This window comes from Amia ocellicauda, chromosome 8 (genome assembly GCF_036373705.1).
Source record: "Amia ocellicauda isolate fAmiCal2 chromosome 8, fAmiCal2.hap1, whole genome shotgun sequence".
Classification (NCBI taxonomy): domain Eukaryota; kingdom Metazoa; phylum Chordata; class Actinopteri; order Amiiformes; family Amiidae; genus Amia; species Amia ocellicauda.
Window position 1 is genome coordinate 3,139,367 of NC_089857.1, and position 12,513 is coordinate 3,151,879.

At 36.0% G+C, this 12,513-nt stretch overlaps 1 protein-coding gene across 4 annotated transcripts in view; it reads left to right on the forward strand.

Annotated features, from left to right (window-relative positions):
* kiaa0825 (KIAA0825 ortholog) overlaps positions 1–12,513 on the forward strand; it is a 153,077-nt gene that overhangs the window by 32,836 nt on the left and 107,728 nt on the right. For all 4 annotated transcript variants that reach the window (XR_010817671.1, XM_066711843.1, XM_066711844.1 and 1 more), the window contains exons 9-13: positions 2,157–2,307; positions 4,117–4,307; positions 6,898–7,080; positions 7,997–8,116; positions 9,460–9,599. Coding sequence is in view for 3 of the 4 variants with exons in the window: in XM_066711843.1 (XP_066567940.1) it covers positions 2,157–2,307; positions 4,117–4,307; positions 6,898–7,080; positions 7,997–8,116; positions 9,460–9,599 (785 nt within the window). In the remaining variant the exon portion in view is untranslated. The remainder of the gene's footprint in view (positions 1–2,156; positions 2,308–4,116; positions 4,308–6,897; positions 7,081–7,996; positions 8,117–9,459; positions 9,600–12,513) is intronic.

Below are 12,513 nucleotides of genomic sequence, written 5' to 3' on the forward strand. Positions count from 1 at the left end.
TTGTGTGGATAATTGGATTATTGCTTTCAATTAGAAGAAAACCAACAAATAAATAAATGTTTTTCCGTGTCGACAGGTGTGCTTTTCTTTTTTATGGGATAGCCAACACAAATCTTCATTTAGGAAAATAAAGACATAAATGTTAAATGTGTACCATCTGCTTCCCATTATGAACTACAACAACCAATTTATTTCTTAACCAATTTAAAAGTTGTATGTGAAATAAGGTGGGATGTATGAGATGATAATGATTGATCAGTAATTAGCCAACAGTTCTTATTTAGAAAGCACGAGACAATGGGTGGCTGATAATAGCTGAGTGTTTTAGAACTGAAATGCTTTCAATCGCTATGTATAGGTTTAGTAAAGTCTTTAAGGAGAGTAACAGATGGACTCCTTATAGACCTAGTAATATTTGCTCCATTTTTGACAGTAAGCATTTAGAAAGAAAATGTGTGTCTCTATGTAATATAGCCTGCAACATGACAATGCTAAATCTGTTTGTTGGAATGATATCAATAAACAAAAATATCCAAACCACAATAATCATGTCAGTTATGGGTTAGAATGTGTAATAAATTGATTAGGACTTATTACATTTTTTTTTTTATGTCCTGAGTTAGGGTGATTGTACATCACACTATTTCTCCCCTATATTATTATTATTATTATTATTATTATTATTATTATTATTAATCTCTTTAGATGTAGTCTTCTCTGCTATCTGGTAAGTGTTGAAACATCACATCCTGAAACTCAGGAAAACAATACTATTTAAAAAGTTACTTAAATATTACAATGGAACAGAAAAATCACATTTACTTTACTTATACACTCCTACTAACACATATGTACACATAAACCAATAATGTATATATGTATATGACCAATTGTAGATATAATCACGTGTATTTAAGAAAAAACTTTTACAAATGTAGTTAGAATTGTGTAGTTACATATACTGTTAATTATTTTTACACATGAAGTACATTGTAAAAATGCATAATTACTCTGTTCTTACGAGTAACTACAGATGTAAATGCAATGTAACTAGGAGACTTATTGTTAGTATTGTAAGTGTTACCTTTTTAGTGAGTATACTAGTTCCCTTTAAGCTGCAAAAACACAGCTTTCTTTGTTTAAAGATAAAGAAAATAACAGTTTATATAACCTATGAAATCCTTGAAAAATAATAGCTTTTAAACTCAAGTATTTCTTGATGTACTGGTTATGCTCCTCAAAATTACATGACTCAAGGATTAAAGTACATCACCTTTCATATGTATGGCTCTTATTATCTGAACATTCTTCTTGGTTGCAATTCCTCCAAGGACACTGTGATTGTATTTGCAAAAGCAATTTGCAAACAATAAAAGGAAAATTTCCAAACTCATCTGCAATATTTATACACACACTGAAATAAATTATGCAATAACAAAGAAACAATTTACTTTAATATCTGTTTCTTTTTTGATTGATTTCATACTGATTAAGGCTCCTGCAAACATTTCTTATACCTAGCTGAAATAAGAGCTTTTAGCATGATGTTGGATTCAGCCTCTCACCTCAGTGTAGGTTTTCACTCAGTGGGGAACACATGGATGACTGCATTCACTTCCAGCTTTTCTTCTCATGTAATTCATAATAATATCTACAAAGCACATAACCTAAGATTCTTTCAAAATAAAATATAAAAAGCAAGAAACATTTGTATTTAAACTGAGTGCTGTTTGGGGGAGGGGTATTTCTGAGGTGCTTCTAAGGTTTCTGAGTTTATAGTTGACAAGTATACGTTTCATGCCAGAGAGATTGTCAGTGCATTGCCAGAAATACTAAAATCCAATAATTGGGCTGTAAAGAATATTAATATCTGTATAAGTGATGTTTTGGCAGTGCAGTTAATCTGGAGCAGGGGATATGTGATTGTTGGAAAACAGATGTTATCTTGTGGGGGTTGAGGGGATCTTTTAAGCGAATGTCGTAGTCAAGTCGTAATGCTAAAACACAGAGGAAATATATGATTGATACCTAATAATCAGAACCATTTGCTGCACAAGAAGGAGGCAGGGTGGGGTGGTCAGGGGCGATAGGGGTGGATTACTAGCACTTAGTAGCAAAGCTTTCAATCTCTGTTTTCCTTTGATCTCGCCATGCAGGCCTCTGTTTCTCATGCCAATCCAGAAGTGCCAGGACCTGACGGGCACGCTCCAGGAGCAGCTGAGCAGCTACTGTGTCCGAGTGTGCACCACCAGCCTGCTGCAGGACCCAGAGAGCCACCACTGGGGAGACCCCAAGCCTTTTTATGAGGTGCGAGGCTAAGCTTGCTTTTATCTCTGCCTCCTCGGTTCTTCTCCGCAGATGTATTCTTATGCCTTCCAGTTAGACACAGGGGGTTCCAAATGGCATCTTTTACACAAGAGAAGCTCAATTTCTGCTTGGTAGTCCATACACATGTTTTCTTTTAATTAAACTTTTATACCTTTCAAGTCCTTGTATACATTAATTCCCAATCATTTTCATGGATAAAAAAAATATATACATATTTTTAGCTGGTAGCTGATGAACTTACATGCATTCACCTAAGGTTTGTGGTGTAGTTTTTTCCCAGATGCTGGGTTAAACTGTTTTGCACAGTTTTGGATGAATAATTATGTTCTGTATCCATTTCATTCATACTTCTGTAGACAAGACCATTCTAATGATATTCTTTTATCAAGGGGATTTTGGTTTTCTCTTCATAGAAACCATGATGTCTTAATTTATTTATCATTGTAGGCGGCCAAATTTGGGAAAAGACGGTCTTATAAATACATGCAGTGGGAAATAAAATAAAATAATAAAACTCTGGGAGTGGAGAGTAAACACAGAACATGTCTACCATATTAGCAAAGGATAACACCGTAAACTGTTGGCTCAGAAGAAGCAGGAAGAGGTTACATTTGTATTACCAGTGAAATGATTTTATTATATTTTTATTGGACCATATTGGTCTGTGTAAAGCTTTGTAATTGAGATCTGTCCAGAGAAATCATCTTGCATGTAATAAAAAGCAGCTGCTTGTCTTATGGTTCTTTTTTTGTCTTTGGTGTGTGGCAACAGATGTGTGACTCTGAAGAGCTAATAGAATGACAGGCTTAGTAAAATTAAATGGGGAAACTGCAGAGGAAATAGAAAGTCTTATTTAAACTGCAGTTTCGATCATGGTGCAAAGATCACAACATTGTTATTAATGGTTGGCCACGATCTGTAGGCAGATTGGATGATCCTGTATTTCTTTGAAGCAGGTTTAGGCATATTTCTATCAGTAGGCGACATTATATTATTGAATTAAGTTATGGAAGTAATGCATTCATAATGTATCTTTATATATATCTGTAGGTTTTTTTAGGCTTTGCTTATTGTACAGAGAACATACCAACCTTGTTGAAATGAATTTCTGCTACATTTATCTTAACTGTTTCTTCTAAAATAAGTGAAAATAAATCAAAAGATATATAGTTAAGACTCGCCTGCTCTTTTTACTGCTATTTCACTTCTTCATGATTCAATCGCAAAATGCTTGTTATCTTTGAGATTCTTCATGGTTGTATCTGTTTTGAATATTATGGAAGAAAACTGCTTCGGCAAGTATAATATGTGGAAAGACTTTTGAAAGCTGTTTGCCTGGAAGTATGGGAGAACTATTTAGTAATGTACAGAGCCTGACATTAAGCAGCTAGACATTCGTAATGCTAGGTCCTACAACTCTGGCCTTTACCACTTCCAAGTATGAGCAGAGTAAATAGAGTTGTATTTTATTTTTTCACAATGGGCTGTGGGTTGTCTGAACGGTGATGTTCTTGGTATTTACTCTGCAAATGAAATGTGTGGATTATTACGAGACCATACATCATGTTAATAATCTCATGTTGGTCACACCACAGATTTTTTTAGATTTTTATGGTTCTATTTACTCACAGCCTGAAAGTAATTAGACTGAAAGAAAATCAAGCTTTATTTGCTTCTTCCATTTTTCTTTTTTTTATATACTGTTATGACATGGACTACTTCTAAAAATAACAGACAACAACGATACTGAGTAATAGCATATATAACACAAAGCTTTTGCCCTTGTAGGGCGAGAGATGTTCTTTCTCCATCCAGATGTGGAACTATTTCCTGTCTGCTCTGTGCTGTGACCTCTGGGCTATTCTGCCACCCGGCATTGCCCAGGAAGTTCTAGCACAGGTACTGAGCCAGACTCTGGAGTTCCTCGTCCAAAGATACTCCCACGCCTGCCCCACCCACAGAAGGACTCTGCAGATCAGGTAAAGCAACTGTCTGATATATTAACATCTCAAGAAAATTACCTTGAAACACTTTGTTTGCTGTTTTTCCTTCTACTGGCATTGAGAAATTGCAGGATGTGGATTTGTTTTTCTATGCTTGGAATAATGTCTGTGTGTATGTGTATATGTTTTGGAAGGCTTTCATCCAGCAGTGGATCAATACAGGCTGATGGTGATGGTGATGATATTAATATATTACCATTAGCAGCAGCAGCCTGTATCATTTTGCTACTGGATGTTTCCATTCATTTCAATGTACAGCATTTCTCTTCCGGCACCAGCAAAGATTCTAATTTCATCTTTCCATATTTTATGTGGTCTCCTTCTTGGTCTTTTTTCATCTCTTTTGATCCAGCCTGTAGCTTCTTTTGTCCATGTTTTCTCTGTTCTGCTTGAAATGTGTCCGGCCCATTGCCATTTTAACATTTTCATACTTTAAATTATATCACATACTTTTGTCTTTTCTCCTATCCATTTATTCATTTTTATTTTGCCTTGTTATTCTGAGTATACTTGCTTCTTGCTTCTTTGTATTCTTTCCAGTTTATTTAATTTTTGTGTTTAGTGACAAGGTTTCAGAGCTTTAGGTGAGCACTGGTAGTATGGCTTTATCACATTATTTTCTCTACAGGCAAATGGATAATTTCCATTCAAAAGCTTGCCATTTCTTCCAAATGTACTCCATTCCATTTTCACTCTTCTTTTGATTTATTCCACAAGTTGGAAGATGTTGTCCACAGTAGACATAATGTTTGACGTCTTCAGGTATCTTGTGATCTTCTACAATTTTGAACATGTTGAACATGACTTTGATCTTGAATATTAATTTTGAATATATATATATATATATATATATATATATATAAACATAAGCTTATATGTTGTATATATTCAGCATATTGAATGCTGTAAAGGATATACAATACTATTTATTTTTGTCTTTTCATTTTGTTTCATAAATCAAGGTGCTGTTTCCAGGAACAGTGGTGTAATGGCCTACCAAACCAAACCAAAAACAGTGTGACAAGTCTGGTTTACAGTAATAGTTGGAGAGCTGATTTACTGAACAATATCTCTTTATTATCCCGCTCTGAATTCCGTCATACTTGGATATGGTTCATGATTCATTGCTGAGGTTTTTTGTTTTTTTAGTGCAATGCATTAACACATACTTAAAGTGTTTAAAGATGTCACAAGCACACGTTCCTTCCTCTCTGACAACTGAAGAAGTGCAGATGCAGCGCCAAGGACTCTGGGGTGCATTGGGTTATGCTATTTTCATTTTCCAAAAGTGTGCATCTTGCCAAGGACACTTGGTGTTGAGTTCCTCGGCTGTGAGGACAAAAGTGCAGTGCTGTCTTCACTGTGAGCCCAGTGGATGGAATCATATAGTGCTGTGTGGATCATAACCTTGGTCTTCAGACAGTACAGAGCAGAACAATTTAAGTTTAAAAGTGTGTTAGAGGTTTAGTTTCATATTATGCAAAAGATGAGGGCTGAGGTAGTATACAGTTGCAGCCTGAACAGGTGTGTCTTGAGCATGCAGAGGATGGAGGTCAGAGATCTGGATTCATACCTAGATCTCATGACTTGAGCCCTATTGAGCATGCTCTGGAAATATTCTACAACACAGCCTGACTGGAATCTGTCTGGTGCAATCTTGTCTTGATACCCCTTATCCAAGGATACGCCTAGTTCCCACAACAATGTGTTCTGTGTCTGATTTTAGGGCTCTTGGCAGATGTACCTAGTAGTGATGTTCAAACACACGGGAAGTGTTTATTTAAAAAATGAGTTAATGAGGTTACTATTATGCATGATTTTCCACAGGATAATCTGTGTATTAATAAAGCCAGCCATTCAGCAAGTAGCACAGTTTGAAAGTCCAGTTTTAGTTATTTTAGTGTTGTTTTGTTTGTTTGTTTTATTTTCATTTCTGGATCCCCCGTTATTCTTTGAGTTATTTTAAATGCATTAGAATTATTGGTACTATACAAATCCTTTAATAGCTACATTTATCTTAGCATGTTCTATTTAAAAACATATTAGACAACTTAATGCCAGATCTTTAGATAGGCTACATAATAATCATCTTAAAAACACATATGTGGTCAGCTGTGTGGAGTAGCAGTCAGTGCTCTCGACTCTGGAGCGGAGGGTTGTTGGTTCAATCCAAGGTGGCTGACACTGCTGTTGTACACTTGAGTGAGATACTTTACCTAGATTACTCCAATAAAAATCCAGCTGTATTAATGGGTAACTGTGTGTACACATATTGTGATATAGTGTAACAATTGTTGCCCTGGCTGAGGGTGTCATTCCTAAGCAGTTTAATTTAGATTATCTGATTTTTAATACTAATGTAAATAAATATTACCATTCACATGGTTCACATATATAAAACAGAACATCTACTGATCTAGGGGTTGCGGAGAGGAAATATTTCAAATTTATTTTTGTTCTGTTTGCGTTCAGTTCAACATCTTCTTTTCTGTGAAGGCTTTCTTGTTACTACATAGATAAAGGCTTTTTTTAGTTAAGCGTGTTTTTTTTTTGTTCTCCATCCCAGGGCTGACATCACGGCCATTCTGCTCTGTACAGAAAGCCTCATCTGGGGCCTGTGTGACACCAGAGAAAAGCTGCTAAGACCCAGTAGAGAGCTGTGCCCCTGGATTTTCTCCATCCACTGTCACTGCAACCAGTTGCTCACTGTGCTGGCTATCACCACCTCACCCCTGACTCCTCTGTTTGAGTATGTTTATTTTATTTATTGGTTGAATTACTCAAAATGCAAAATACATATTGATTTATTATATTTAATTTAACTTTTGAATGTAAAAATACCAACAATAACTTTAAAAATAAATGGCCATGCCAGAAAAGGGGTGAACAGGGATTTCAGAGTTCCTAGAGTTCTTAAACAATCTTTAGCTTCACAATGTTAATCTTTTAATAAGAACCAAAAAACAAACAAACAAACAGATAAATAAATACAACCAATAGATGTATTATAATAAATTCATCAGCAGGGAACCTAATATATTTACCAGTTATTTACATACAAATTCTGCTAGTGTTCCTCCCATGTGAAATTTAATTGAGAACCAAGTTTGTTTTGGTGTTCAACATTATTTTGATTAGTAAAGAAGAGAGGTTTTAAAGTGTTACTACCACAATTCCTAAAATCACAGTAAAATCAAGTGTTGTTATGGTGTATAAGTAAGATACATACCACTATTCCGGACTGAGCCAATCATAGCTTTTAAAAATGTAACATTTAAAACTAACGGCGGATTATCAACAACATATAAGCAAATAAAACTGTCATTTCTGGTAAGTGTGCATGTTTCCCTTTAAAATAAATATATAGTGAATAAATACCAGAATATTATTATGTGGAAAAAAATGTTATCGCCCATGTCTGAAAATGTTCAACTTTGTGTGTCGGTAAGTACTGATTATTAAGTTATCCCCCTTATGAAAAGTGTGTACAGTTCATGAAAAGTCTAAAGTTTTATTTCTAATTTGATTCCTGCAGGTGTATTGATCACTATACATCTTTTGTTGTTGTTTGTTTATGGTTGTTCAGAATCAATTTCTGTCTCTCAGTAAATTATCTTTAAACTGTATGGTGTATTGGACAGGCTGACCTTCTTGTTCCACTACAGGACATTTAACAGAGGTCCCACAGACTTGTCGTCACTATCTGAGTCTCAACCCCCTGGCTGCCGTCACCTGCAATGGCTGTCTTTCATTAAGCCATCGCTGTTCTCTGAGGATTTGCCAGGGTAAGCTTCCATTAGGATATGATTAAGCTGTACCTGAAACAAAGACTTGCCTTTTTTATGTTACTTAAAGAAAAAAAAGAACTTGGTGAGCATTCTGGAACACTAGGAAAAGTATTGGAAACAAGTGAATGGCTTTGTTTCAGAGGGTATCGGAGCTTTTCTCCAACTGGGGGAGGGCCCCAGACCGAAGGGAATTAACGAGGAACAGATGCAGTCATTTCATAAGCTATACAAGATGGATTACATATATTTTGATTTTCGCTGTGGCTTTTTGGTTAAAATGGAATTATAACTCTGACAAGGAGATGAGGATAACCATTACAGACAATGATGACTAGAGAAAGTCACACGTTCATTCACTGCAAATACAAATGCAGTGAATGACATGTACTGTAGTCTGGCAGAGTTATCCCGCATGCATTCAATCATCTTTGACTGTGCCTTGTTTAGATGAGGTAATGTAATGTGTTAATCCACAAATCACAGGCTTCCTCCATTACCACTCCTACGTATTTAGGAATCCAAATCATTTTATTGCTTGTTTCATCACCCAAACCGCTCTGCAGAAATGCCCAGGCTGACCACAAAATGACACATCATACACTGGAAGTGCCTAATATCCCCAAGCTTCAGGGTTGTCAGTTAACCAAATTTGTATAATTGTTCAGTAGATTATAATTATTATTATTACTACTAATAATTATACTTGTTATAATATTAAAGATAGTAAAAGGCTCTTAACATTTTTTTTGTTAGTGGATAAAACGGACACTCTAGAACAGCAATTTGATTTATTTAAGTTGTTAAATAGAATATCTCTTAGATTTGCAGGCGTGTGACATCATAAAATGCTCTGTCAGGTTAAAACACACTGTTCCTCATTCAAACAGCAGGGTGCACAGTATACTTGCTTTTTGGCTAGCTCTTAACCCTGGAGCTTAATTTCATTTCCACCCCACCCCCCCCAAATTCCTTCTGAATAAAAAACACATAAGGACCAAAATTTATTCAATGAGAGAGAAAGAGAAAAATAATAAATAATATGGTTCCGTAGCCTCTTAGAACAAAAAGTACATGGTTCTACAAAAGAGATAAGTGAGGTTATGCTGTATCTCTTATGTATTTGGCAGTTTACCAAATGTTAATTTGCTTTTAGCTAGTCGAGATTAAACATAATTCCTTCCCTGAGCAGACTTTAAGTAAGCAAGCATGAAGGCATTTGCAGACTAATCTTGGCGGAATTGACATTTAAGGAAGTTAGTATTACATTTACAGTTTAAGGCTATTAATTTCATAGATAAATGAACTCCCATTTTTGTCTTTATCTTACTTTTTTTCTCAAGGAAATCGGCTACAGATGAAATAGCTTCCCATCACCAGCTGAGATTGATGTTATCACAGCCAAGTTGCAATCAGAGGTTACTTCTACAAACACTGCTTCAGAATGACTGCTTGCTACTAAGAGTGTTACTGAATAATTTACGTAAGGAATTCTTTCTTTCTTTCTTGTTTCCATTCTTAAAAAAAACAGGAGTGAATAATATATGAAGCAATATGTCAAAATGGGGACCATTTAGTTAATTTCTTGCTTAATCATCTTACACAATATCAAGTACCAAGAATGCACAGCAAGCTAATCTTCCATTACTGGTACGTGGATTGTTGAACTGCAGAGTTAGTACATCTCTCCCCAACACTGACTTTCAATAGGGATAATACTAATTTGAAACATGTTTAAACTTTTTTATTATTATTATTGCTGATAAGCTCAGGGTTGTTTAATTGAATTTATACACAAGGAAAGCAGAGTAATATCCATATAAGGTAAGGGGCACTGCAGTGTCTCTTTGGCCTGCCTGATCCAGCTGTAGATGCTGGCCTATAGTAGTCAAAGTAAAATAAATATTCTGGTCCCATAGTTTAACAGTCAGAGGAGACTCCACTTGCAAAAGGTGAATGGATTTGCCCCAGGACATCTCCCTATCAAAGTGTCTTGGCAGAAATTTTACGTGCAGTTACTTTCTTTTCCCTGTCTCTTTTTTACCAGTAGGCCACGCTACTTCATAATGAATCTGTATTCAGAGAAACTAGTGACATGAATGTTCGATGTGAAGAGATTAAATAAAACCAAAGAAATTATACATTTAAAAAGTAATTTCAAGGAGCGACACATATATTATCAGTGACTGAGTTTTACGGCAAGGAGGTGAATGGTGACATCTCCAGCAAATTGAAAGTTGAGATCCAAGGATTAACTGTATTGATTTATTTATTAATTTCTCAAGAATTGTATAATACACTTGATATAAAAAACACCCATAACACCATGCAGAGTGTAAGTGCTGAATAACCTTTAACTGCTGTTTCCACTGAAAGTATAAGCTTTAAAGCATGTGCTTGCAATACACTTTACAACAGGCCTCCATAGACTGACTTGTTGTATTAAACTACAAAGAACAAATCTGTTCATGACCTGATTCCATATGTACTATTTATAATATTAAGTTTTTGAATATAAAAACAGAAAAAATGAAGAATAGGGAAATGTGTGTGAAAACACTTGATCGGAAATAAGCTTTAAATGATTTTCTATTTAATAAGTGAATGAACTGCCACCCTACTACATAATACCTTCATGAAATTTGAACTTTTTCTGAATTATAAAAGTTATACTTAATAAAAGAATAAAGACAACCAACAGTGCTGCAATGTCAAAACATCATCTCTTCGACAGGTGAGGAGTTATACCTGTGGCAGAATTTCATTCTGTATTGATTTGTTTTCCTCAGCTGAGTTGCAGTACTTTGAAGCAATTTAACACTGTTGATTTGTATTTATTTATTTTATTATTTCATCAGCCTTTCTATCCATATGTTGACTATACAGTACTCAAAACCTACGTAACCTATATAATCCAAGGAAGTGCTGTATATTTTTGTCAATGTACTAATTGTTGATTCATATAAAAAAAGCAGCTTGGCAGGTAGATAAACATTGCATTATGGCAAACCTGCTCATGTTTATAATATATAAATAAATATTTTATTTAAGGCCCAGACCAAATCATAACTTTGATTATTCGCAAATGGAAGAAACACAAAATAACTGTCAGTCTTCCTCGGTCTGGGGCTCCATGCAAGATCTCACCTCGTGCAGTTTCAATGATCATGAGATTGGTGAGGAATCAGCCCAGAACTACACGGGAGGATCTTGTTAATGATCTCAAGGCAGCACCAAGAAAACAATTGGTAACACACTACGCCGTGAAGGACTGAAATCCTGCAGCGCCCGCAAGGTCCCCCTGCTCAAGAAAGCACATGTACAGGCCTGTCTGAAGTTTGCCAATGAACATCTGAATGATTCAGAGGAGAACTGGGGAAAGTGTTGTGGTCAGATGAGACCAAAATCGAGCTCTTTGGCATCAACTCAACTTGCCGTGTTTGGAGGAGGAGGAATGACCCCAAGAACACCATCCCCACCGTCAAACATGGAGGTGGAAACATTATGCTTTGGGGTTGTTTTTCTGCTAAGGGGACAGGACAACTGCACCGCATCAAAGGGACGATGGTCAGGGTCATGTACCATCAAATCTTGGGTGAGAACCTCCTTCCCTCAGCCAGGGCATTGAAAATGGGTCTCAGATGGGTATTCCAGCATGACAATGACCCAAAACACACAGCCAAGGCAACAAAGGAGTGGCTCAAGAAGAAGCACATTAAGGTCCTGGAGTGGCCTAGCCAGTCTCCAGACCTTAATCCCATAGAAAATCTGTGGAGGGAGCTGAAGGTTCGAGTTGCCAAATGTCATCCTCGAAACCTTAATGACTTGGAGAGGATCTGCAAAGAGGAGAGGGACAAAATCCCTCCTGAGATGTGTGCAAACCTGGTGGCCAACTAAAAGAAACGTCTGACCTCTGTGATTGCCAACAAGGGTTTTGCCACCAAGTACTAAGTCAAAGGGGTCAAATACTTATTTCACTCATTAAAATGCAAATCAATTTATAACTTTTTTGAAATGCGTTTTTCTGGATTTTTTTGTTGTTATTCTGTGTCTCACTGTTAAAATACACCTACCATTAAAATTATAGACTGATAATTTCTTTGTCAGTGGGCAAACGTACAAAATCAGCAGGGGATCAAATACTTTTTTCCCTCACTGTGTATATATATATATATATACACACACACACACACACACACTCCCTCATCTGCAATTCCGAAATTCGAAAAGCTTTGAAAACCGAAGGTGCGTGGTGTCAGTTGTGTCTCAGCAGTGAGGTGATCTCTGATATTGTTTGCTTTTTTGTTTTAAGTTTCATGTTTTATTGAATGTATATGTTTGAAGTTTTATTGAACATTCACTGCAAAAAATATTAATGTCTTTGCATACAGGGTTCT